Raw genomic sequence first — 27,365 nt, forward strand, 5'->3', positions numbered from 1 at the left:
TAGTGACTGTGATGCTGTCAGTGAATAAGTGCTCAGCAGTGACTGTGATGCTGTCAGTGAATGAATGCTCAGCACAGTGACTGTGATGCCGTCAGTGAATGAGTGCTCAGCAGTGACTGTGATGTCAGTGAATGAGTGCTCAGTAGTGACTGTGATGCTGTCAGTGAATGAGTGAGTGCTCAGCACAGTGACTGTGATGCTGTCAGTGAATGAGTGCTCAGTACAGTAACTGTGATGCTGACAGTGAATGAGTGCTCATCACAGTGACTGTGATTCTGTCAGTGAATGAGTGCTCAGCACAGTGACTGTGATTCTGTCAGTGAATGAGTGCTCAGCACAGTGACTGTGATGCTGTCAGCGAATGAGTGCTCAGCAGTGACTGTGATGCTGACAGTGAATGAGTGCTCATCACAGTGACTGTGATTCTGTCAGTGAATGAGTGCTCAGCGGTGACTGTGATGCTGTCAGTGAATGAGTGCTCAGCACAGTGACTGTGATGCTGTCAGTGAATGAGTGCTCAGCAGTGACTGTGATGCTGACAGTGAATGAGTGCTCAGCACAGTGACTGTGATGCTGTCAGTGAATGAGTGCTCAGCAGTGACTGTGATGCTGTCAGTGAATGAGTGCTCATCACAGTGACTGTGATTCTGTCAGTGAATGAGTGCTCAGCAGTGACTGTGATGCTGTCAGTGAATGAGTGCTCAGCACAGTGACTATGATGCTGTCAGTAAATGAGTGCTCATCACAGTGACTGTGATGCTGTCAGTGAATGAGTGCTCAGCAGTGACTGTGATGCTGTCAGTGAATGAGTGCTCAGCACAGTGACTGTGATGCTGTCAGTGAAGGAGTGCTCAGCACAGTGAATGTGATTCTGTCAGTGAATGAGTGCTCAGCAGTGACTGTGATGCTGTCAGTGAATGAGTGCTCAGCACAGTGACTGTGATGCTGTCAGTGAATGAGTGCTCAGCACAGTGACTGTGATGCTGTCAGTGAATGAGTGCTCAGCACAGTGACTGTGATTCTGTCAGTGAATGAGTGCTCAGCAGTGACTGTGATGCTGTCAGTGAATGAGTGCTCAGCACAGTGACTGTGATGCTGTCAGTGAAGGAGTGCTCAGCAGTGACTGTGATGTGATCTACATCTACAACAACAAAAGATTACAGATTTTATTGATTGTTATCAAGCATAAGTAAAATATTTATTTTATTTTAAAAGATGTACATCCATCATTCAGGGATTGCGTTAACCCCATATTTTGCTTCCCGGACTCCAATTATTGAAGAGGGACCCAGTTTTTCAGGCAAGCTCGGGTCCAATCTCTAATAAAGTTATAAAGGGTCAAATTTCAATTTCTTAAAATTTTGTAAGTGGGACTTGTCTTGCCGAGACACTAGCGCAAACCCTGGAATCATGTAAGTAAAAATACATATAAACATTGGCACCACTGGAAGAACCAATCCAGTTGGCACTGGATAGAACACAGAACAGCTTCACAAAGAGCGAACAAATCATGACATTGAATAAAACAGCTCCACTGGGAAAACTATGATCAGGACACTGAATAGAACAGCTCCACTGGGAGAACAAATCATGACACTGAATAGAACAGCTCCACTGGGAGAACCAATCACGAAACTGGATAGAACAGCTCCACTGGGAGAACCAATTAAATGTACAAGATATATTTCATTAAAGAAATGGCACATTGAATATCTTAAAATATTTGGTACAGTGAATTTTATGAAGGCATAAACGTTTTTTTTTAAATGTTTTATAAATTTCAATTGGTGGTTGAAGACAACTCGATCAATCATAAGGCATAGATAATTCACTGCAGGAAGTCCATAGAGACTCAGGGGTAATGGGTGTTGCCAAATGTAATTACAGTCAAATTTTTGTGCGTGTTTGAGATTTAAGGATAAATATTAAAATATTCATGTCTTTATAAAATTCAATGTCACTATAAAAGGAATATCTTGATTAACTTTTTAGTTTTTGAATGTCAATATATACATAGTAGTGCAATTTGTCTGAAGAAGGAAGGCATCTTTTAAAGACATAAATCTACATTAAATGATTGAGAAATATCCATGTATAATTGCTTTCAGAATGAACATAGATTTTTAAAAATCCCAAAGGGCTCTAAAAAATAGCTTGCTTTTCGTTCAAGGACAAAATTAAAATAAGATAGTTCTATACTGGAACATTAGATCAATGTTAAATGTGATTTCGAAGAACAAAAATCAATCCCTAAAACCGAGAAATATACACAATAAACAATACTGCTAAAAAAGTATGTTAGGCTTGGTTTCCAAACTTTTTTTTTGCTAGACACCCAGTAAAATACATAAATTTCAATATTTTCATTATCTCTATGAAAGCCCTCATAATCAATGTTGATAAAACAATAAATTATTCATATAAAAGATGCACAGAATGATTCAGACATTGGCGTGATAAAAGACTGAAAAATAACTTGATTATTGTCAATTAAAAAGCATAGGCTAGTAATTACACAATAAAACCAATTTTGAACGTTAACCAAAATGTCGATGTGAAAAAATACGCTTAAAATGTCAAAAACTGACCCGATAAAATATGGCTTTCATTTTTACATTTTTCAATCCTACATTGTGGCTGAGATGTTCAGTTAAAGTGGCCCAGTTGTCAAACCGTGGAACATTAGATATGGTTGCCATACGACGTATAAAATACATTTTTGAACAAAATTTAAATGCATTTGACATGCTGACATGTACATTAAGAAATCTGAAACATACATGGCCAACTAATAAATGACTATTATCTTAGAATAAAACATTTGTCAATGCAGTGATACTGAAAATCTTCTCATTACAAGATAATAAAAAAATTTAATTTACATTATATTTAAAAAAGGCTCTCATATTTGGCAAATTTTTTTCCTCACAGACATTAAACATTGGTGTTTTGTACTTTTGGGTTTTCAATATAAAAAATTACTTTTTAGGTTTTTACTAATTCTACAAATGAAATAAAAAAAAAAATGACATTGGCATCATATAAAACATGTAAATTTTTTCGCACAATGTATGTTAATTGCAAATAAAACGAACAATATCACTTTTGATTTCCAAAATCACAAAGCCCTTACCTGGATGGCTGCTGTACAGCAGTCTGCCTGGAGGTACGTTCTGATTAAGCAATAACAGTGATTATCACAACAACAAAAATAATGAGTTACTGTCACGGCAACATGAGATCATTAAAAAATACATCACAAAAATGTCCCTCCCACAATTTAGCTTGTCTCCTCTTGAGAATGATGTAACCCAAAATTAAATTGCCTGTTCTAATGACCAGCTGTATGACTAGCCAATTATTGGTGGCGGTATTACTGATTTGATATTCCAAACATGACATTAAGGGTTAATATGAGGCTGACAACAATTTACTAAACATTACAACATTTTTAAGCACATATTTTGTCAGTTACAAAAGAAAAAATGCAAATTATTGAAAAAAAATACTACAAAACGGCATCCAACATTAAGAAAACGGTAGGAATTACCGTAAATGATAAAATACACATTTCCAACCTACAGAGGGCAGTATTGGAAAATCTGTATTAGAAGCTGTGTCTACTACTGAAATGGTACAATTCAACAGAGCTGCTATTAGAGCATCTACACATATGAGAAATGATGAATTTTAGGTTCTCAATTATTCAAAAGAAATGGAGGTGATATCTATTAGGGATACAGCTTCTAATACAGATTTTTAGATTTTGATTTCAAAATACAAATAATCCTGATTGCAATAAAAAGGGTGTACAGTAACAGTTAATTTTAAAATATGTTAATGTCACACTATTTGAATTAACACTATCTGAATTATTGTGGCGTGGTTCGGTAAATTCACTGTGTTGAACTACTCCAAGGCCACAAAGGTTTACAAGAAGGAATTTATTCCCATATCTTCACTTCAGGAGTACTTTTATTGATCCACTATTCAGTTCTGTAAAACTATTAGCAGAAAGAAAAAAAGGAAAAAACAAATATAAGTTAATAATTGGATTTGACATTGAACCAATAAGCCCACTCTCTGGTCATTGCCGTGTTGGACATATATGACACTATGAGCATCATTTTATTTTTCCGTTTAAGTGTTTTTAGAAAGTTTTTAAATCTACCCTTGGTAGAAGTGGAGCATGTCAAGAAAGAAACACTCTAACTAAAGACACAGACTTACTATATGAATAGTAAAACATAGTGAAGCTAATGTAAACTTGTAAAGATAAAAATATCAATATGTTCATTTAAGACATATGAGGAAACACTTTAATTTATCTAAAATATCATTACCAGACTTAAATTAATATTGAATATTAAATTGCCATATTTGGTACGAAGATTAACCACAATAGAATTAAATAATTACCTGTAATTGTTTCTGTTTAACCAATCAATAACCATCGGTTTGACTCTTGCCACGCCGCCACGACTGTGAGCTCCTCTACCAGTAATCACAGATAGGTGTGTGTATCTCCTTCTCCTCGGATCCGTTCTCAGTTCCCGTTCCTTCAGTGATATGATCTGTTCCAGCACTTCCAAGGCTTCTTTGACGTGCAAACCATGCAGATCCAGTTCGTTGTCTTGTAGTCGGTCAGCGTTTCTGCACAGAGAATCATATCAAGATTACTTCACTCACGCACCATGTTGATATGGGTCTCATGCAACATATATACAATTTGTAAAACAATCACATGCCGTGAGAGAACTGCAAGTGGGTGAACATTCGAAAAAAGGTTGAGATATTTGAAAATAAAAATGCGTCCCCAAACATTATTAGAAAAAAACACTTACTTCTGTTCGTGGATACTCATAGATGCTCTTGCATGTGCTTCCTTTAATTTTTCTGAATGCATATGACCCTTTAAAAAACATAGTGAAACTACTGTAAGCTTGCATTTATGGAAAACTGATTGGTCAGACCAGATTACCCAAGTAGTTACTTTGTTTTTTTTTGGGCCAGACTTTTTTTATTCCTTGTTTCTCGAGTTTTTATAAGGCAATTTTTTTGAGGAGGGCGAAAAAAAAAGAAAATTAATTCTTTTTTTCCATTAGATCTGTGTGATTCTCAAAGAATTGTAAGTGAGATCATTGATCGGAGAGAAGAAATGAAATAAAATTTTATTCCATGTATAACCTTGTCTCTCATCTGCGCGAGACTTCGGTACTTTGATCATAATACTCCCACGAAAATGCAACTTGGGTTTGTAATGCGGCGGTCGGACAAAAACTGAAGATAAAATAAGTTTTTTTTAGCAATCTTTTGCACTTACAAGTCAGCGGGCGCGAAAAATTACGCTGAAATAAAATTTTATTTTTATTTCATTTTCGGCTCCTGTTCATTCGGCGGGTTTGCGAAACAAGGGATAAAATCTGGCTTTAATTGCAATTGGCTTGTCAGTAATAAATTTTATTATGGAATATGGGATAAGTATTAATCTACTAATTGAGTTTTTTAAGCTGTACTCTGAGAGCATTCCCCAAAACAATAATTGGTTTATTTTGTGAAAAATTTGATGAGTTGACTTTGCATGGATGCAGGAAATAATTACTGTAAAATACTTAGCTGGAATTAATTTTCGCTGAAAAGACTTTTTGGGTGTTTTGTATGGAATTTATTTTCACAGATTTTTGACGAGTTCAATGTAAAATATAAGGAAAAAGGTATATTCACTGGATTTTATTTTCACTGAATCATTCCTTCAGCAAAAATAACGAAATTTAATTCCAAGTGAAAATAAAGTATTTTACAGTATTAAACAACAGTCAAATTTTACTGCATCTGAATTTTTGTCATTGCTTTGATTTTCCATTTGATTGCGCATTCAAATTATCTACATCCCTTTCAAATTACCAGTACTGTGTGCACAGGAATTTGGAACAAAAGCAAATACTATCAGAAATATAACTAGCTGAGCTTGATGTCTATTTAGGATTCTGCTTACAGACAATTTAGCCAATCATAGTACGTTAATTTTAGCCAATAAAACAATCTCATTAATAGTTATTTACCAATCAGCTCGTTTTCCTATTACCCAATTATGTACAAGGCCAAAGTCACTTTCCGCCAAAATGCAAGGAATGTAAACTTGGGTATATAAGTGGGTGCTTTGACACAATAAAGTCATCTGTTATAGTGTACACCAGTTCGTCTCTACCCGTGAACCTTATCATAACAATTATACACAAATACTCATACTTCACATCATGGTGTGAATGTGTGCATGAGATAATCAAAATAAATGACTGACTCCTATTCTCATCATAAGCTTATGATTATTACATGCGTTTAAATGCTTGAAGTCATAATTCAGTGTGAGACAACGGTCTGAACTGTCACAAAATACAACTTTTTTCCATTTTTTAGGTGACAGATTTAAAATTATTTCACTTACCTGCTGCGAATAATATGAAGCAAGTTGCTTTTCTCCTTTCTGATAGGCGGCTGCAGCTTTTTTGAAACACTCCTGTCTTTGTTTATGATGCAAGTTGGCCTCTGCCCTGAAGTCACGATAATCAGGGACGTCCAGCTTCTGAAAAGAAGCATACTGCAAAAGACGGATATCAGTTGTTGAACAAGTCATCTGAAGATAACACAGCCCCTACTTGTCAGATGTTATCATATAGTTGGCTATGAATTATAAAGTTTGAATATACCGATATATGTATACAATCGGGTAGGAAACACTAAGTTAACAGCTAGGACATCTCTATTAAATTTGCACCAATTTTAACTAAAAATTCACAATCAATTGAATATGGAAATTCAATTGAGTCAATATTAAATAGCAAATACATATTAGTTCACAAGATATTAACAAAAGAATAGGCCGCTAGTCTGCTATATTGATTAAAAAAAACGATGTGCATATACACTAGTGGTCTCTGTCAATCTATAAAGTTTGAAGTGCACTCATCTTGGAGAAATGATAATCGGCATGCCAAAAGGCTAGACTTTACTGGGATTGAACTGATTTGGAGCCTTGTCAGGTAAGAGTGCAGTAGCCGAAAAAGAACTGTTTATTCTTGGCAAGACTACCATAACTGCCAGTAAAATAACCAAGCCCTTGCCACAATTAAATATGCAAAATGATGTTGAAACTCAATATTGTATAGCACATATCTTATATTGACAGATCAAGTAAGTCTATACCAAGTTCTGTCTCATTCGAACAATTAGTTCACAAGATATTATAAGATTTTACAGGATTTTGACATTTAAAATGGCCGCCAGTCGGCAATATTTGATCATTTCAAAAAAGTGAAACAACGTGCATCTGTATGGGTGGTCCCTTTGTTTTTGAAACAAGTCTCAACAAAATCGGTCAAGCCATCTCCGAGAAATGACAATGAACATACACAAGGACCGAGTTTGACTGAATTTTGGCATTAAAAATGGCCACCAGTCGGCCATATTTTATCGAATCGGAAAATAAATTGACAAGCACATGTATGGTTGACCACTATGTCTTTGTGCCAAGTTTCAAAAAAATCAGAACAGAATGATGGAGGCAAAACTACAAGCCCCCTCCTGGGTGGGGGCTAATAATTCCTGACTAACTTTGAAACTTCTGGCACTAAATGTTTTATAAATCAATAAAGTAGATTTGAGAACAACAACCTTATTGGGCACTGTTTCAAAAAATATTGACCTACATGTATAGCAATGAGCTAAATCTGAAACTTAATAGACTGTTTGATATACCTTTATTGTCCCCCCCCCCCTCCCTCACAAAATTAATGGGAAAAGTTGTTAAAATTAGAATCGAATTTCAATCCAAATTTGATACCTAAATGTACCTGATCAAGCAGACATCTGATACTGGATGTGTTGATGACAACTGCAGGACCAGAATCTAAACATTAATAGATTTGTATTGTAATGCATTGGAATCCCTGTTTATTATAAATATATATAAATCTTTGCTATATCATAATATATGCACAATTATTCTTACCTCTTCGTTTGATGAGGCACCTACCCAACTTTGATGTTTGGGCGCAAGCTCAGGTACTGCCAATAGTGGCGGTGGTGGTTTACTCTTTATACCACTAGATTCTTCTACAAATTTCACAGTTTCACCTAAGTCATAACTGCCATGGAAAAAAGATAAACACTATCACTGTCGTGAACTGACGCATGGCTACGATCCCACTAACATATTCCAATGACCTTCTCTCTGGTCATTGTGTCACACATATGTACATGTCATTTTACGTGTCAATTGCATTTGGACTGCCCCGAAAGTAGTCAGTATGGGTAGGTGGTCTTTAACTAAGACAAAAAAACACTGAATGTTACTTTGATGTTGATGATATGGTGATGTTGTTTTAAAATTTAGAAATTCAATTGATAAATGAACATGAAAAACAGTTAACAACATCAACTTGTTTTACTTACTTGCTTGCTTCAAATATTTCTTCCAGGACTTTTGATTCTAAATCTGGAAACCTCAAGTACAACTGCTCTTTCTTCAACTTATTTGCTAGGACATCATGTTTCTCACGTCTCTCTGCTCTCTCAGCATCCTATGGAGAAAAAAATAAACATATTCACTGTGTTCTTTGACTTAGTTTCAAGTTGTATACATCATTGACTAGTTAACTGAGCAATAAACTCAAAAAGGGTCAAACGCTCCTGGAATCCAGCACTATAATCCACTGTCAACGATTGGGGCATTTTACTGTTCAGTTCCAGTAGTATTTGAACTTGGTTCTTCCATCACAAGTTTGTTGCAACAATAGTTGCACTACCAGTGAATGTCACTCACCACGTCTTTCCTGTGTAACTGCATTCCATATTCTTCATCCATGATTTCTGTCAGTGGTTGCACTCCAGCCTGTGGAATAGAGGATTTCACTCTATCTATGGGCTGGCTGGGTAGAGGAATATATCTTCTTTTCCTGCTAGGGGAAGAAGATCCACTAGAAGATGGACTGCTGCTGGATCTGGATCGAGGCAGTACAGACGCTTTTCTTTTGTCATCTTCTTCCCTTTGTAGTTCTCTGGCCAAATCCTCATCTGTGGTCAATAAAAAAAAATGAGTACATGAAGGTCATTCATGAGCGATACTGAGAGTATCTGTAATATTCAAATAAGTTGTATTGGATTTTATGAATAGCTAATGTCCATTGCTGCTAGATGCATGATTTTTAATGATATTAAGTTTGAGTATTGGTAAAACATTGGGATTGTCTGGTATGCCAATTTTGATTTTTTTTCTACGTAATGACGGAACCTTCCTTTTTTCTCTTTAATATTAGGTATTTTGTCCATGTAGTTGTTGATGTGCTAGAACCCAATTGCTCGTTTTTCCAAATATGTACTTTAATGGACAATGTAAATTTGAGAGATAAGCAGAATTGTGCAAAAATAGACGAAAATTGCAGATTTTCAATAAACAATATGGCTGCCCATCGACCAGCACTGTGGATGTGGATGTTTTAGTGTGTAGACCTAATTGGACAGTGTGAATTTGAAATCTCAGCAAAATTGTCAGTTGACCAAGATCCAGTGTCAGAAATGCTTGATTTTAATGAATTGCTGACACAAAAAATGACCCCCATTCATCCATCTTGAATCAGACCATGAAACATGGACTTGCATACATCTCCCATGATGTATGTGTGAAGTTGAATGTAGTTATCACTAGTCATCATAATCAGTGTTCTCCACAAATAAAATTCCAATAGGGGCACAAATTTGCATATAATTAGCATGTCTAGTTTGCATGTGATTAACATATCAGTCACAGACTTTTGAAAGGGAATTCTAAGCACTTTTATATTTATACCAACCTCAAATACTCTGTACAAGCAAAGACATTATTGTCTTTGGTACAAGTAATATAATATTGATGTTCTTGAATTATTTTCATGAAGAAATTAAACCACTTAGTGTAACATTTTATCAACTTTGAATTAATATCCGTCTTATTCTCTGTTAGGGAAACAAGTTGTGCAATTCTAGCCTTTCATTCATTTCTTTTAAATTTCTTTCAAGTATTTTCATTCTCATAAGTTTTATAAATGCATTGACATATTGTAATAGTTGAAGAACTAAAGGAATAACAAGAAAAATATTACAAATTTACCATTTAAAATTAAAAAGAAATAAATCAAATCCAATGACTATAAATAAATTGATCTGAGGACAAAGGTCAAATCAGATACCATGTCATCCATCTTGTTTCAGTGTTTACCGTATGTTTTGTTTTGATGATTCTTTTTACTTTTCGTCAATAAAAGGCAAGTACCCCTGGACCAATAAATTGTTGTTGGTTCTTCTGTTTTTAAGTATCTGAACTAATTCAGGAATGATTATGAAATTTGTTTTGACGCTCCCATGGCATGATCAACACAGCGCCATTGTTTTTGTTTATTTATTTATTCAGCTACTTTTTTTTCCCCAGACATCCAATTCATTGTCCTAGTTGTCATCTACACCACTATCTGTCTCTTAGTTCTTTGTTTTATTGCCTGTCAATTTATAAGAGGTCTCTCAATAACATTGCCGGGACATCTTCCGGGACTCAGTTGAAACAGCTGTTCACCGAAAACAAAAGAGGGCACTTAAGATAAATAGAGGGATGCTACAAAATGAAGAGGGCACAAATAAATTATAGAGGGGCACTCCTATTAAACCCTTCGTTGATAATAATAATGTCTATACATGTTCACCACAAAATTCAGGGCAAAGTTATAGCATTCTGTCAGTGAATTTTTTCAATGCAATAGATGGATTGTCTTTTATGATTGAAAACAACATACCATTTTTCAACAATTTTTCCCGCTTGGCTCTCAGCTGGGGTTCTTTTGATCTCAACGTTTCAACCCAACATTGATAAATCAGACCTGCTACCTTATTGTCTATATCGATATTCAAATCATCTTCATCAGGGCAGTCACCTGTACCGAGGAAAATGACAGAGTGGGAGTCATTCAGAGATACAAAAAATAAGAAGTGTTTGAGAAACAGATGTAACATACATAGATGACTGGAATCTGGGAGAAGTAAGCTCAAATAAGGTCATGTGTCATTGTGATGCAATCAGTTCTGCATTATACCAACAAAAAAACAAAAAACTTTGATTGCAAATTAAGTAAAAACACAAATTTTTTGCTCAGTGATTTTTAACAGACAAACAACTTGGTAAGCTTACATGCACACATTGTTATTGGAGAGGGTTCTAACTGGTCCAAATATCACCTGTAGCGTGGCCTGTTATAACTGCAAAAACAAGTGAGCTTACCTTTGGAAAGTATTCCAACTGGTCCAAACATCTCCTGTAGCTGCAATGCAAATACTGGATTAAGAGGTAATTGCCAGGTCTTTGGTCCTTCAGCCATAGCCTTTGAGGCGACCATTTCTTCGAGCTCTTCATTCATTCCTTGGGCCATCGCTTGACCATTAATGTCTGAGTCGTCATCCTCATCAGGTCTCACAGTTTCGTTTTGCCTTTCATCATCAATCTTAGGTAAAGCAATACCAAAGCCTTTACCATGAATTTGATCATCGTGATGTTTGCTATGTTGATGCTCTTCATCTCCAAAAATGTACGGCATATGAATATCACTAACTGTCTCAAGATCTTCTGTCAAGTTAGCTTGATCAACACTTGCATTGGCAAGCTTTTTTGGAATGTGAGTTGCAGTTGTACCAACATCAAAATCATCCATTCTTGCAATCTCCCCAAGTGCTTCTGGATGTGTGGATTTTTTAACTGCAATATCATCGGGATTTGATCGCCATTCTGGCCATGATTCATCCTTTGACTCATCAACTACATACTTAAATTCTCCACTATCATCTGAGGTAACCTCAACTCCAAACGTTTCTCTATGAGTGCCAACGTCAATCTTAGAAGCCATCCCGACACCATTATATGTGTCACCAGAACTCATGATAGGTACATCAATATCAGAATCCAGTATGATATTAACAGCCCAACTAACATCCCCATCACACTGTGTCAACACATGCCTCAAATCATCCTCACCAACTCTAGTGAAGCAGCCTCGAAGGAAGTTCAGGTCTGCATGAAAATCTTTTTCTACATTCAATTCATCTGTGGTTGTGCTTTTGTGAAGTTTTAGGATGGAATTGACTTCTTCTACTGGTACATAATCCACTTCTTCATCAAGAATACTAGAACGTGTAGGATTCCCAATAATAACCCAAGCTGACTGACATGTTTCAGTTTCATCCTGAATTCTTTGCAAACATGCAAAATCTTGCGGATCAGTGAAACAACAAACATCAACCATTTCAGCTGGTTTTATGTCAAATGTATTTTTTTCTCCAACACCAAATCTACTTTGGTCTGCAGGAACAGGATACTTTGGAAAAGTCCAGTTTCCAGAAAGGGCATTAATATAAACTGGGGATACTTCTGAAGATCTTGTTGTTGATACAAGATTTTGTTCTCCCTGTTCACCTTTTGCTCCATCAATCTCTTCAGTAAGGGAAAGTTGATTCGTACTTTGTAAAGAATCTGTTTGCTCAAGACATTCAGGATTCACTTGAACATTTGTTGACTGACCAGTAGAACACTGGCCATAGAAACTCTTGTTCTCTGATGTAGATGTTGGTGTGAAAACTTCTCTTTCAACACCTATGACTTCTGCTCTACTTTCTGAAACAGGAACATCAACATCTGAGCATTTTAGCTCCCCTTGAGGAACAGGTGTTTGGCCATCAATGGTAGTTTCTATGGGTGGATCAAATTCTTGGTCAGCTACATCAGTTTCAGTTTGTTTAATTTGGTCACCAGAATCTGTGTCTACTGACTGTAATTTCAGGACATTGTCTTGGCCATTTATGTTTGGGCTCAATTGCTCAAGTTGAGGAGTAAGTTTTAGGACACCAACTTCAACAGCACTCATTTGATGAACTGGTTCCTGATAACCACTATTGTCGTCAAATGGTTCAATTTGTGGAGCAGGTTCTTGGTAATTTGCATCTTGTTGTGCTGATTCAACCATATGCTCTTGGCCATCAACTACCCGAGTTTCTGAATAGGGTTCTTGATAATTTGCATCTGCTTCTACAGGTTCAACCTGCAGATCAAGTACATTGCATTCTTTATCAGTTTCTACTGATTCACCTTTGGAAGATTCCTTGTCACAAACCTCTGTGTTTACTGCTTTAACTTCGGAGTCAGGTTCTTGGTATTTTACAATTGTTTCTGTTTGTAGATTATGTTCTTGACATTCCATATCACTTTCTGCTGATTCACATTGTAATTGTGGAATAGTTGTTTGGTTACAGTCTTCAGAACCAATTTTGTTTGAACTTGTGAGACTAATGGCAGATTCTTCTTTATTATTTGCATTTACTGGTTTAATTTGAGAATCTGGCTTTTTACTAAAAGCATCTGTGTCCACTGGTTCCACCTGTAGAGCTGGTTCATAGGCAACAGCAAGAGTGTCAAACGTCTGAATATGTGAAGTAGGTTCCTGACCATCAACAAGAGTATCTACTTGTGACATGTGTGTCTGGTCACGAGCATCAGCGTATATTTTAATGTTTACAGCAAGATCATTACAAACTGCTGGTTCTTGGTCACAAGCGTCAATATCTGTTGCCTCTGCCCGTGGAGCAGACTCTTGAGTGTCTACATTTTGGTTTTCTGACTGAACTTGCTGAGAGGGATTTTGGTCATCACCATTGGTGCCAAGTGGTTTAATGTTAGATGTCTCTGTGCATATTAGTTCCTGATCATCGGTTTTTGATTCACGGCGATTTGTTTGTTCAGCAGATGCTTCAACATCTACATGTTGTGGAATAACTTGTTGAGGAACGTCAGCATCAACCATATCAGAATGCTCTAATTTTGGAGGGTGTATGAGAGTCAATACTTCTCTCAGTTCAGAAATTTCTGATTGTGGACCCTTATTAATTTTCTGATCTTCTATCTCAGCTCTCACTGATGCTAGCTCAGGCTTGATGGTTTTAGTGGAGCCGTCGGATTTAGAGACAGAAAAAAATGGAGCTAACATAAATTTGGATTTGGTTTTATTCTCTCTATTACTGCTGTTGCTTGAGGGTGCAGTTTGATTCTTTTCGACTTGCTCTTCATGTTTTTTTTCTACTTCCTCTTTCTCTCTCTTTTCAACTTCTTTTTTCTGATTTTTCTCAGCTTCATCTTTCTGTTTCTTTCCGGCATCCTCTATCATTGTATTTTCACTATCCTCGTTTTCTTTCTTTTCTGCTTCTTCTTCCTGTTTCTTTTCACTATCTTCTTTTACTTTATTTTCAGCTTCTACTTCCTGGTCCTTCTCAGCCTCCTCTTTCTGTGTCTTTTCACTATTTTCCTTTTCTTTCTTTTCAGCTTCCTCTTTTTGTTTGTCCTCAGCTTCCTCGTTCTGTCTCATTTCACTATCCTCTTTTTCTTTCTTTTCATCTTCCTCTTTCTGTTTGTTCTCAGCTTCCTCTTTCTGTTTGTTCTCAGCTTCCTCTTTCTGTAACTTTTCACGTTCTTCTTGTTCTTCCCTCGCTTCGGCTTCCTCCTTCAATAATTTTTCTTTTTTAGCCTGTTCATAAAGGTCTTTATGAACTAGTATCTTTCGTACCCCAGTTCCAATAAGATCTTCAGCAGCTTGGCCAACAGCAAACAGAGAGCAAACACCGGTCTTTGGATCATGAACGGCAAAGATGAAGTCATGTTCATGATCAGTTTGATTAATTAAAGCTTGAGATTCAGCTTTGTCTTTGAATTCCATCAACATTTCCATGTTCATACGGCTTATCAAATTCCTCTCTTCATCATCTATAGGAATTTCAGGAGGACAATTTAATCCTCTTGGCTCCACCTTGTCCTTCTCTATTTGCAGGATGTCCACCCTTATATCATCATCAGTCAATTCTTTGTGGGTTTTATGTCTTCCGGCAGGGCAGGAACAGTTGGATTTTCCATCATCTAAATGATCTATCCACTCCATAGGACTCATTTCCCATGCTGCTTCAGCATCTATCCTTACCGCTTTACTTCCTCCCTGTAGGACCTCTAATATATCTCCATGCTCAGTATCCCACTTATGTTTCTTGAAAAGTGAAGTGGGCTTTGTGAGAGGTAGTCGTGGTTTTACTGCACCTACCCCAGCACTCAAAAGACTACCACTGGCACTTAGTATCTGTCTATTTCTATATGTCTGAATCTCTTTGAATAATTCTTCTTCGTGTTTTGCAAGTTCAATTTCTTCCTGTGGCACGGATAGATTACTTGATTTCTTCTTTTTTTTCCTTCTCTTTTTCTTTTTAACACTTTGCCATTCAACTTTTTCATTTTTCTCCCCATCAACTGCTTCTACATCTTCAACGTCTTCTTCTTTTTCATTTGCATCATCTGTTGTAGGAGTTCTTTTCAAATTTATTTTATCATCAACAGAGAGTACTTTACTCCTAGAGATCAAAAAACATTATTTGATATGAAGACCCAACAGAATAAGCAAAATAAAGCTAAAGATAGGGGATCAAAATCAAAATCAACTTAATATGCTTCCGGTGACCTTAACTATTGGATTTAGATGGGTTCCTACTTACAATTACCACAACAAGAAACAACTAGGGATTCCCCCATTCACTTGCTTAAAATCAAACCACCTTCCATCTAAACAGAGGAATTATGTGTCAAAATTTAGTAATTGCAATCACACTAACATTACATGTTGCCAGCCAGAAACATTTTAAACCAAAATTAAATGTTATTTATTGGTTCTGAATTAAAAGCAAAGTCCATAGGAGCTGACAATATTTGTATTATCTATGTTATCATGATTATCAATTTTTAAAAGCAGAAATTCAATGTTCAACTTACTCTTCTTTTCTTATTGGTGAAGGTGACATTTCTCGGTTGGTTTTCTCCACAGCACGTAGTAAATTACTTGGATTAACATAGTGATCATACCTATCTAACATCCTGGCAATTGTTTCATGTTGCACACCATGGGTGTTTCGACTGTGAAGAATGGCAGAAAAATGTTGCATTTTATTAACCAATTGAATGCCAAAGTAAATATTTCCACCTTTCACAAAATAGTCCCAAGCACCATCTAAGCATATTAATTAGGTATTTTGCATATCAGTAACCCTTTGAATGCCAAAGTAGACTTCGGTCACTTTTCCACAAAATAGTTCTATGTACTGTCTGTACATATTAATTAGATAATTTGCATATCAATTAACCCTTTGAATGCCAAAGTAGACTTTGGTCACTTTTCCACAAAATAGTTCTATGTACTGTCTGTACATATTAATTAGATAATTTGCATATCATTAACCCTTTGAATACCAAAGTAGACTTCGGTCACTTTTCCACAAAATAGTTCTATGTACTGTCTGTACATATTAATTAGATAATTTGCATATCATTAACCCTTTGAATACCAAAGTAGACTTTGGTTCCTTTTCCACAAAATAGTTCTATGTACTGTCTGTACATATTAATTAGATAATTTGCATATCATTAACCCTTTGAATACCAAAGTAGACTTCGGTCACTTTTCCACAAAATAGTTCTATGTACTGTCTGTACATATTAATTAGATAATTTGCATATCATTAACCCTTTGAATACCAAAGTAGACTTCGGTCACGTTTCCACAAAATAGTTCTATGTACTGTCTGTACATATTAATTAGATAATTTGCATATCATTAACCCTTTGAATGCCAAAGTAGACTTCAGTCACGTTTCCACAAAATAGTTCTATGTACTGTCTGTACATATTAATTAGATAATTTGCATATCATTAACCCTTTGAATACCAAAGTAGACTTCGGTCACGTTTCCACAAAATAGTTCTATGTACTGTCTGTACATATTAATTAGATAATTTGCATATCATTAACCCTTTGAATGCCAAAGTAGACTTCGGTCACGTTTCCACAAAATAGTTCTATGTACTGTCTGTACATATTAATTAGGTAATTTGCATATCATTAACCCTTTGAATGCCAAAGTAGACTTTGGTTCCTTTTCCACAAAATAGTTCTATGTACTGTCTGTACATATTAATTAGATAATTTGCATATCATTAACCCTTTGAAGGCCAAAATAAAACCTGCAGCCAATGGAGAATTATGTCAATTTGATGAAAATTTAACCAAAAAAATTATAGAAAAGAAAATTAAAATATGATAAATACTGAATCAAAATTTTGGTTGGAAACATTATGGCCATTGAAGAAACTAAAGTAAAAACTTACCGTACTAACTGCCCTACACTGAATTTCCAGGAGGTGTTAGGTTCTCGCAAAACAACTTCATAACCATGCATCTTAGCCTGTCAGGAATACACAATACAATAGATTTTTGTATTTGATCTTGCATGCTTTATTACCATACATACGTTTTCAAACAGGCCTAGCCAAGATATGTTGACTTATCAGCAGAATTGCAATCAAAACGATTTGTGGGGTGGGAGGGGGGGGGGGGGTCATCACAACAAATTATTATACATCTGTGTGCTACAACAAAAACACAATCTCATACAGCCTACAGAGTTTCTATACTTTTGCGTTTCTCATGATCACCTAATTGTTATACTTTTATTTTTCTGCTTGTAGTTATAATTTAAATATAACATCCCGGATTGCCAGTGAAAATATTTCCGACATTATTCTATTTTAGTTAGGCACTGCAATGTTGCTATAAAGGAAAAGGGTTCAAATGTTGAATTATTATGTCATAACATTTTTAAAAAAAGTAATTACTGTGGAATACTTTATTTTCGCTGGAATTAATTTTCGCTGAAAAGACTCTTTGGGTGTTTTGTATGGAATTTATTTTCACTGATTTTTGATGAGTTTTAATGTGAAATGTAGGAAAAAAAGTATATTCGGTGGATTTTATTTTCACAGAATCATCCCTTCAGTGAAAATAGCAAAAATAAATTCCAAGCGAAAATAAAGTATTCTACAGTAATTCAAATGTGACTTTATACTAGCGAATGAAATGGATTTTACTGCGAGATGAATTATATATAACCAAACCAAACATGAGCTTAATATGCTTCAGTGCCTTAAATAGTTGCTAATTATGCATGTTATTTGAGCTGTTCAATTCAAAACAAATATAAGAACACTCCTTGGAAATATTTTTCTGGTCCAGAGACTACTGATATTATGAATATTTCAGAAAAGAAAAGCTGATACCATTTACACATAATTAGTATTCAAATTAGCTAGATAAACTGCAGACAAATGATTTTCATTTACCTACACAAGCATTTATGTACCAGTTCACTCCATTTGAGAAACAGTTATAATTAGTATGCAAATTAGCTAATTAATATTCACAGCTAATTAATATTAATTTTTTTCTTGGCATGCCAAAAGTGAGCATAAGTATATTATTTTAAGCATTTTGTGAGGAAAATACAGCTTGGAAAGTCATCATAATCAAAAACGACAACAATGAAAATAAAGAAAGACATTTTCCCATCATACACATTACCTTTCATCTACAATGATACAAAGTAAACATGCTAAAAGCAATTAATTATGCAAATTTTTTCATTTTCAAACAATTATCAGTCATGAGACTACACAAAATGTGGATGTGTACCAAGTTTTAATACATTTCAGAAAACTATTAAAATATGAACAAAACATGCTGAAAGTAGGTACCAGTAATTACCCCCCGGTAGTATGTAAATTAATTTGGACAGAATAATTACAAACGAGGGTTTGACATTCAATTAAACACACAGTATATGCAAGTACCAAGTTCAAAGTCAACTGAAAAAGATTTTTAAGATACAGATTAAACAAGCATTTTTGCAATTGTGCTCTGGATTCTCAATAATTACCGGTACATTTTCCTGACTTGTTGTAGAAACCATTCATGTGCGATTCTGACGACAAATGTACCGGTATATAAAAGGGCTGTATGGCAAACTTTCTGGCATAATGACAATTCAATGGACTGTCTTGGCATCAACCAGGCCAAGTCAAACACAATCCCTTGTAGACCACATCGAAGTAGCCACTAAAGTCAGACACATTAGTAACAGTGGCTTCAGGTTTTACATTTAAGTCCATTGCACACTCACACAGGTACAAAAAACTCTGGGTGATTTATAATTGAAAATGCCACTTACAATGGAAACGTAGGGAACCATTTCCCAGAACTGTACATTTGTATTGTCAATTATGATTGGTGTTCTGCCAATCTGCATTGCAATCTTAGCTGAAATGAAACAGAAAGTCTTACAATCATAACCATGTGCAACTTAATCATGTATGCATAATCATGAACAGCAGAAGCGAACTTTCATGCATTGCAAGTGTTTGAAAGCAACCCCAATCCACACTGACAAATTTAGAAGGGGTGCAGGATGTTTCATTTTTGATAAAAGCCCAAGAAGATGCCTGAGTAATAAACCAAATCTCACCTCGTTTCTGATTCCATTCATGTGCCTGTCCCACCTCATAAGGAATATACTGATATCTGCCGTTTCGCCAAAAATAGTCATCCGTGCTATAGATACTACCACCACCAACCAATTGTCTGGTAATGAGAATACATCAATATACTACAAGCGCAATTTTTTGTCAGAGAAACTCGTACAATCTGCTGTCTCATAAAACAGTATGTATACCATTGCAAAATAAACACAAAAAACATAAATGCCAATATTACTGTGTGGTAGGTATACCTACATGTTTGATTACATGTATACATGTGTGAAATCCTGAAAACACCCATTTGTTTGTATGCATGTGACAGTGATCTTAGGTACATGAGTTCACGAGTTGCCAAAAATAATGTGACAGAATATCACATGCACGATTTAATCTAAATTTTATTTATTTTTCACCATATCATATAGCCACTGATGGAACCACAGCATGGCCCAAATACAAAAATAGTTATGTTAGATAATATCATAAACTGATTATATTGAGTATATCATTTTACTAATAATCAATATTTTACATTAAACATTAATGATATTTTACCTTGCTAGAGTTGATTTTCCACTTCCCGGAAGCCCTCGCATTAAACAAAGCACTTTCCCACTGGGCAAGGGTTCAGATAACTGTTCAGAAACTTTCTGAAGTTGTAAACTATCCGGATCAGCTGGATCAGGCGGATCAGGCTTTTCTACCACTTTACATCCAAGATCCCAAGCACGAATGTTGAATTTACAACCACCAGAATCATAAAATCTCCGAAAATAGGCTGGATTTGGAAAAATTTCTATGAGATTTGGATCCACAGGGCTTAATGCACATGAAGCCATATTACGGTCTGCCGGTATCGTTGGTGGGTCTTTACGATAAACTTTCAATTTATCTGCAATGTATCCATTAATTCCTAATTGTAGGTTGTCCTTCCAGCGTGGATCATGAAACAATTCCGTAACAGTACTATTTTTGATCTCATCGTCAGTCATTCGGCCATCATGGATGATAACGTTACCCGGCTTTCTGTTTGCATAACTGCTCTTACTGTACTTTGACCTGCTGGAATCAGTACTGACAGTGGTGCTGACAGTGGTGCTGACAGTGCTGCTAACAGTGGTGCTAACAGTGGTGCTGCTGCTTTTCTCTGGCTCGTCTAGGTTCATCATGTTGCTAAAACTTAGTTTGGGTGGAGGAGTACTGTCAGGTATGTCCACTGATGGATCATTGAGTTTAAAAAGAATGTCCAATGCCACATCAACTGTATATGAATAGAAGAAAAAAAAGACAACAAAATAAGAAACAACACCCACTATTAATTAAGCAAAAATAAAGAAAGTTCAGAGTACATGACATGAAAACAGGATTATTCAGTGGTGTCAATTTATCTACAGGTAAACGTAAAATGTCATGAGCAAGAAGCTGAGCAAACAGTTTATTATCAATCCTATTTGAAAGGATTGAATATCGATGATTGGTAAAATATAATTGTCATCCAATTACAAACACAGCAACCAATTTTAGTACATGTACAATATTAAAATATCACAGTATTATGGCCCTTCTCAAAGGTTTACAATTTCAACAAAAGAAGTAGCTGACTGTTTGTCTGAGGCAAATAACCATTACTCAGTCAACAGCAAATACATTAATATTGTCACATTGTATTAACATGTTTAAGACATCATGTTTTTGGAGAGCAGATAAAATTAGATTCCTGTCAATGCATGGTACATTAAGTAATACCTTTTCAAAGGGCAAACAACAGGCCATATATCATAAATATGCATATACCGGTACACTATACACTCAGAAGTACTTGTCGAGATAGCAACTCTTCCAGCTTGAAATTAAACATTTAGCTGATGTAGTGAAACATGTCATATGGAATTCAGGGATTGATGCTATGTGCATTTGTCCAATATGATATCTGATGTATACTGTAAAAAGATTAATTATTCACTGGGTTTTAATTTTGCTTATTTCGCTGACTGGAAAATGCGCTATTAAAATTAAAATCCAGTGAATATGTAAAACTTAGCATAGAACACATTATCTAAATGATAAAACCGTGAATTTAAAACCCACTGAATATGCATGAAATGCTAAATCAGCAAAATTTAAACCCAGTGAAAATTAGTTATTTTACAGTATGTGAAGTTTGAACTTGATCAGTCCAGGCATGTCAGAGATATGGAACCGGAACTGCATTCTTTAAAACAAAACATACTACTTGTCATTTATTTTTATATTGTTTTTCGATGGGCAAATTTCATTTCTGACTATAACCCTGCTGTATGAGACAATACTCGTCTGGAATATCTGATATCTTGTATCGTCCAATCCATATCCTACATAGGACAGAGTGGTGGAATATTCGAGTCATAATATTTCAATAATTAACTTTAAGGCAAACTGAAATAACAATCAATATGTTACATACCTTTAAAGTACTCTATACATGGACAATAGACACATTAAAACATATATGTATATGTATGGTAAGCCATGCCATACAGTTATTGCTATTTAACAAAACCGAATAAAGTGTGATTTAACCTCAAAATCTGAATTGAACATTTCAAATGCGCAATGAGCGTAGGCGTGCATTATGCAAACATGTACAGACAAGTCCTAATTGTGATATTTCAACCAATTTGATTAATCTTTCACCCGTTTAACCAATAAATCTTTACATACCAAGGTCACTTCAGTATGATTTAAAAGCCCCTTAAAATAAACTATTAAGTCACAATTGAAAAAAAAAAAATTCTAAATAGTTGGCACAATGTTTTAATTTGTCTAATAATAATTTTGGAACATAAACTTTGAGTATACTTTGTATTTTAGTCCATTAGTTTGACAAAATTTGTGTAGTCATAGAAACCAAAATAGTTTTATTGCCTTATATAATTTATCATATGGTGGTGTAGTCAGGTTTTTGGTTTCTGATCAGTATACACAAACAGTTTAATCAGAGGTCACACTGGCCTTGCTGATCCTAAAATACATGTGGCCAAATCAGGTGTCCTCTAGATGTTATATCTACCTCCCCCAAACATAACAATCTACAACAAAAAATAGATTTAATTATATTTATCTTCATTTAGTAACAAACAAGAATTTATCAGATTTAAAAGCAAAATTATCAAACAGTGGTTCACATGATAAAAATGTTCATTCGAACATAAATTTGGGAGTCATAGTATTTATTTACCAATTGACCGTTTTGATCAAAATTGTCTTCTCCCAGTCTCTTATATGTACATGTACTCAAATCTGAATACAGTTGTTTACTGTCATTGTTAAGTTGACTTGTTAAGTTTATTGTGAACATACTTCTTCAAGATCTAGATTTAATACTGAGACATTATTTATTTTGATTTCTTCATTTTCTATCTCTATATGTCTATACAAATAATAATATTATCTTTATTACATTTTAATGAATAATGACAGTTCATCTTAAGTTGAAATAATAAAGTATATAAAAGTAGAAGTACAAGACAATAAAGACACAGATCAAAAAAAAAAGAGTACTACAGTGTATATGTTTACTAAATGAAGTTTTTAAATAATGAACAACCTGTCTGATCAGGTGTATGTCTTGAGTGTTCATTGTTGGAATAAACTTGTTTGTCTTAGATAGGTAATCAAAGTCTAGAATTTGTTTCGAGAAATGGCGATACATTTTTGCACGTTCATAACTGTTGCAGGTTGTAATAAAATGAATTTCATTTCCCACAATATTGTACTTTTAGCATAGTCTATCCTCCTTAGGTAATTTAGATCGTTTCTAGCTTATGGTTACTTAGTCTGAGGTGTGACATCATTTGAATATCATTTATGTTTAAATCAAATTAAAATAATTTTGCTTATTTTGAATTTTACTTTTTCTGTGTTCGTAATAATTATCGTAATTTATTGTATCACACTCGTTTTAATGTAACTTTGAAAGATAATGTTGAAACTTCTATAATTAGTTTGTAGGTTCTATTGGTAAACCCTCACACATTGCTCTGTCATCAGACCAAATTTCACATGATTTTACTATGTTACAGAGTCAACAAAATGTTTGTAGCTCATATTATGATAATAAACTTCAGAGATGTACAAAGAAACATTTTTATAATGAATTTGATAATAAATTAACCGTGAGTTGAAAAATCTTATAATATTGCCCACAGGCCAATGCGATAATGTTGCTTACTTACTAGTCTTTCAGACAAGCAAATAGTTTTCATCCTACAAAAACGATTTTATTTTTTAATGAAGTCAAAAAAATCTTGGAGTATTTGTAGTTCTTTTTTTTTCTATCCAATCATGGACAGAAATAACCGAAAAGAAAAAAAAACCATCCAAGACGAGAAAATGGTTTGGTTCGAGTGTAAATCTGTGCGTCAAATGAGGTGCATTTGTAAAATCTTTTTACACCCACCCAACAACCAACTGCTATGCAATACTACTGTCCGATTATCAATTTGTATTTACTGGTGAATGTAGTCTAACGCCATGACCAATATTTATCAATTAAATTTTAGTGGGTGGTAGGGGGGTTTGGAAAAAAACTAAAGGAATTAAGTTTGTTATCCGACATCGCTCTTTTGACGTCGTCCCTTAATTCAATAGGAAAGAATTTGATTGATCTGTTACAGGTGGAAAATGTCAATTTTCTAACCAAGGAACTTTATTTTTATTCACGCTTTACAACTCAACCAAGAATTTGTTGCATTTCAGTTAAGTTGTTCAGTGGGAAAATCTCTTGTGATTTGAAAAGAAATAAAATTCAGCAATATAATGACAGTAAAGACAAGCATAAATTCCTGATAAACAAGTTGGCTCTTTCTATTCGTCATGCGTTTTAGAACGATCTAAATCTAGTTGTAGTTGGTGGATCGGTTTATTGTGCTTGTTTTGTTATATTATTATATACAGTATAATTTATGGGTGCCATTTTGTTTTTGATTTACTGAACTTACTTGTTGCGTTATCAGTGGGTTGGCCCCTCTTATAGTAAGAAAACTGCATTCAACCATAATATTTTTTTAATTTTTCATGTGAATGTGATATGTATATTTACTTTTTGATGATGTGGTAAGTTTTTTTCTCGGATGTTCGCATTATGATAAATCACAGTAATATGTTCTGTTCTGTTTGCAGTTTGTGATTGCAGTGCTTAAGTTAGTGTACGCTCAGCTTTGTGGCTAATTGTCCAAGGAGTGAACGGTTTATTTACCTGCAACCAGCCCTGGGACAATATACTGCTAAGGGTTTCCAGACCGGGGATAAAGGGTCTGTGATATACAACAGCAATAACGTTAAATCCATGTGCACAAGAATTCAACTAGTATCTCAGAAGCGGATCCAGTTTTTGACACCGAGTACCACATAGGAAATTTGATATTTGTCATGTCATTAAAATTCTGAAGAAATGTTATCATTTTTGGTATTTTCTGACAAAATTCTTACCATTTTTGGTGAATCTGACTACCACATGACATACTTGGTGTATGCCTTGATTCACATCTGTAACTTGCAATTAGAAGTTCAATTAATCTTTTTACAAACATAGTCAAGTTTCTTGTTATCATGATAGTTTGTGATAGATAGTTTCATCAAAAACAGTTTGCATCAATTTACTACGTATAAGTTCACCCGATCTATTGCGATTTTGAGTTGGCAACCGACCACCTGCCACCAGAGGATTAATAACGCTCACTCTGGCAACCATACATGTACGTGTTTAGATCTGGAGTAGGGAAATTACTATGCGATGTGTACCATAAAAATTGGCTCCAGTTAGATCTGCATTACAGGTATGCGTGCAAAGATAGGACTGGCTAAGAGGACGTGAAACATTGTACAGCACGTAACAGTACAGTATATAAAATGACCTTTGTACAGTAGACATACAGTACAACTTTGGTCAGTCTGGATGAGTTCGAAGTCGTGTACAATTTTCAGACCATTTCTCGTTCCTTACCTTTGAAATCATTCTCCGATAATATCATATAAATGACTTCAGGATCTATACTTCCTGCAAATACTTCTTGTAGCTGTTTGAACGCATCTTCTTGCTCATTTTTAACCGCTGACGCATATGAATTCTGTTTCGGTGGCCTATTTCCAAAGTTTGATGTAGCGCCGCTCCGCCTCTCATCGCGATTTCTTTTTGGCGGCATATTCGAATTAGGGTCTGTGACGTCGATCGGACATTAACAAGACATACAAAAGTGTCTTTTTTAGTGTTTTTTTCTTCAAATACTGCGTTATATTTCATGTAAAATACTCATTCGAGCGGTTGTTGGAAAACTCACTTCGCTTCCTGGAACTGATGGCGGATCTGGGTTACAAAACAAAACCTTTGACCTCTACGTCAGGAAATGTTTGTTGGGAAATTCATTTCTCGTGTTTACAGTGGGCGCAAGATATTTACATACAACACAGTCCCTCAACTTAGGAGGGACTGTGCACTGTGCATACAATTCCCGCACCCGGTAGGCGATTAACGGGGGACTTTGCAACATTTCCAGACACTCCAGTGACCGTTATAGACGCAAGTTACAGTTTACAGCCTACGTTGTTATTATTATTATTATTATTATTATTATTATTATTATTATTATTATTATTATTATTATTATTATTATTATTATTATTATTATTATCTCACATATTTTCACAATTTACTTGTATTTATTTATTTACTTTACTTATTTATTGATTCCCCTGTAATACTTACATTCTATGGCGAATAATAATAATAATAATAATAATAATAATAATAATAATAATAATAATAATAATAATAATAATAATAATAATAATAATAATAATAATAATAATAATAATAATAATAATAATAGAAACAGAAATAGCACAATATGGCTAGTCGAGTCTGTTTCCCTTTATCAAACAATGTTATTATTTCATGCATAAATATGCTCGTTCTATTTTGAACATTTCACGAAAATCTGCGAGATATGTGTCTCATATAAACCAAGATGGCGATTTTTACCGTTACGAGTGCAAACTGAGAGGTTACCAAGCTTCAGCTGGGTATATTTTGGTGGTGTTTTGAAGGTTTTATTTCATTAGAAAGGCACATTGAGTTATGAGAAAATCAATGTTTATCAACACAAATGTCGCACATGCGCGGCGCGACGACTATCGCCCTTTAAAATATATCCTTTACATATAATGAAATTACTTTAATTACCCTCGTGAGAAAAGTTTAGCTTTGAATGCAGGTTCCGATTTTGAACTCATCGTTGATGGTACAATTATTGCCATGATTATGTCAAAGCGTGTAGAAGAAGAAACTCGAACGTCAGGTTATTCGCCTTTTCTTAGGTGGAAATAGTGTGCGCACGATCGATCGCCAATAAAGTTGGACAAGCGAGGGCAACGGTTCAAATGATCAAATTGTGCGGCATTACCGTCGCACCCGTTGGATACGTTTCGACAGGAGCAGCGGCCGTCGGCTCGTCGACTAAAGGCTACACAAGAAATCGTTTATCAAATTTAGTGTCAGAACTGAAGGGTATTTGCAACTGGTATATGGTGACTGTATGGAGGTGAAATTGAAAGTAGAAGATTCTAAGAAAGATTGACTGGGCGATGACAGTTCTGGGAACTGGCAATGGGACATGCCATTATACGAGAAATGAACTACTATACCGTAGAACGAGGCACTCACAACGCTGATATTATTACTAGTCGTATAAGCGCAATGACAACACTACCAACGGAATGTACATTATAATATCATTCCTAGTTAATATTCATTCCCAGTTTTATGTATTATATTTCTTCCAAGTGTTACACAGCAATGATTGTTGTACCTACAATGCAACTACGTCGTCTCCCTTGGCCATACATTAAATCGCCGTGATTAAATACATAC

At 35.0% G+C, this 27,365-nt stretch overlaps 1 protein-coding gene across 1 annotated transcript; it reads right to left on the reverse strand.

Moving 5' to 3' along the window:
- Positions 1–1,164: 1,164 nt before the first annotated feature.
- Positions 1,165–25,881, reverse strand: LOC100378212 (uncharacterized). The gene is made up of 15 exons (XM_002733267.4): positions 25,443–25,881; positions 20,015–20,720; positions 19,447–19,562; positions 19,153–19,241; positions 17,258–17,334; positions 15,869–16,009; positions 11,303–15,453; positions 10,821–10,958; positions 8,822–9,072; positions 8,452–8,579; positions 8,009–8,144; positions 6,446–6,598; positions 4,845–4,912; positions 4,420–4,653; positions 1,165–4,004 (listed from the first exon to the last, which is right to left on the reverse strand). The coding sequence occupies exons 1-15, from the start codon at positions 25,639–25,641 to the stop codon at positions 3,959–3,961; spliced, it is 6,633 nt and encodes a 2,210-aa protein (XP_002733313.3). The 5' UTR covers positions 25,642–25,881; the 3' UTR covers positions 1,165–3,958.
- Positions 25,882–27,365: the final 1,484 nt, after the last annotated feature.

The sequence above is a fragment of the Saccoglossus kowalevskii genome, chromosome 4 (assembly GCF_978046115.1).
Source record: "Saccoglossus kowalevskii chromosome 4, keSacKowa6.1, whole genome shotgun sequence".
Classification (NCBI taxonomy): Eukaryota; Metazoa; Hemichordata; class Enteropneusta; family Harrimaniidae; genus Saccoglossus; species Saccoglossus kowalevskii.

Bases quoted from the DNA above. Each gene is read 5' to 3' on its own strand.
- LOC100378212 (XM_002733267.4), bottom strand. From the start codon at position 25,641: ATGCCGCCAAAAAGAAATCGCGATGAGAGGCGGAGCGGCGCTACATCA. The intron at 17,335-19,152 runs GTAAGTGGCATT...TATTCCTGACAG, and splicing joins TGGTTCCCTACGTTTCCATT to GCTAAGATGCATGGTTATGA. The intron at 9,073-10,820 runs GTATGTTGTTTT...TATTGACCACAG, and splicing joins GGAAAAATTGTTGAAAAATG to ATGAGGATTTGGCCAGAGAA.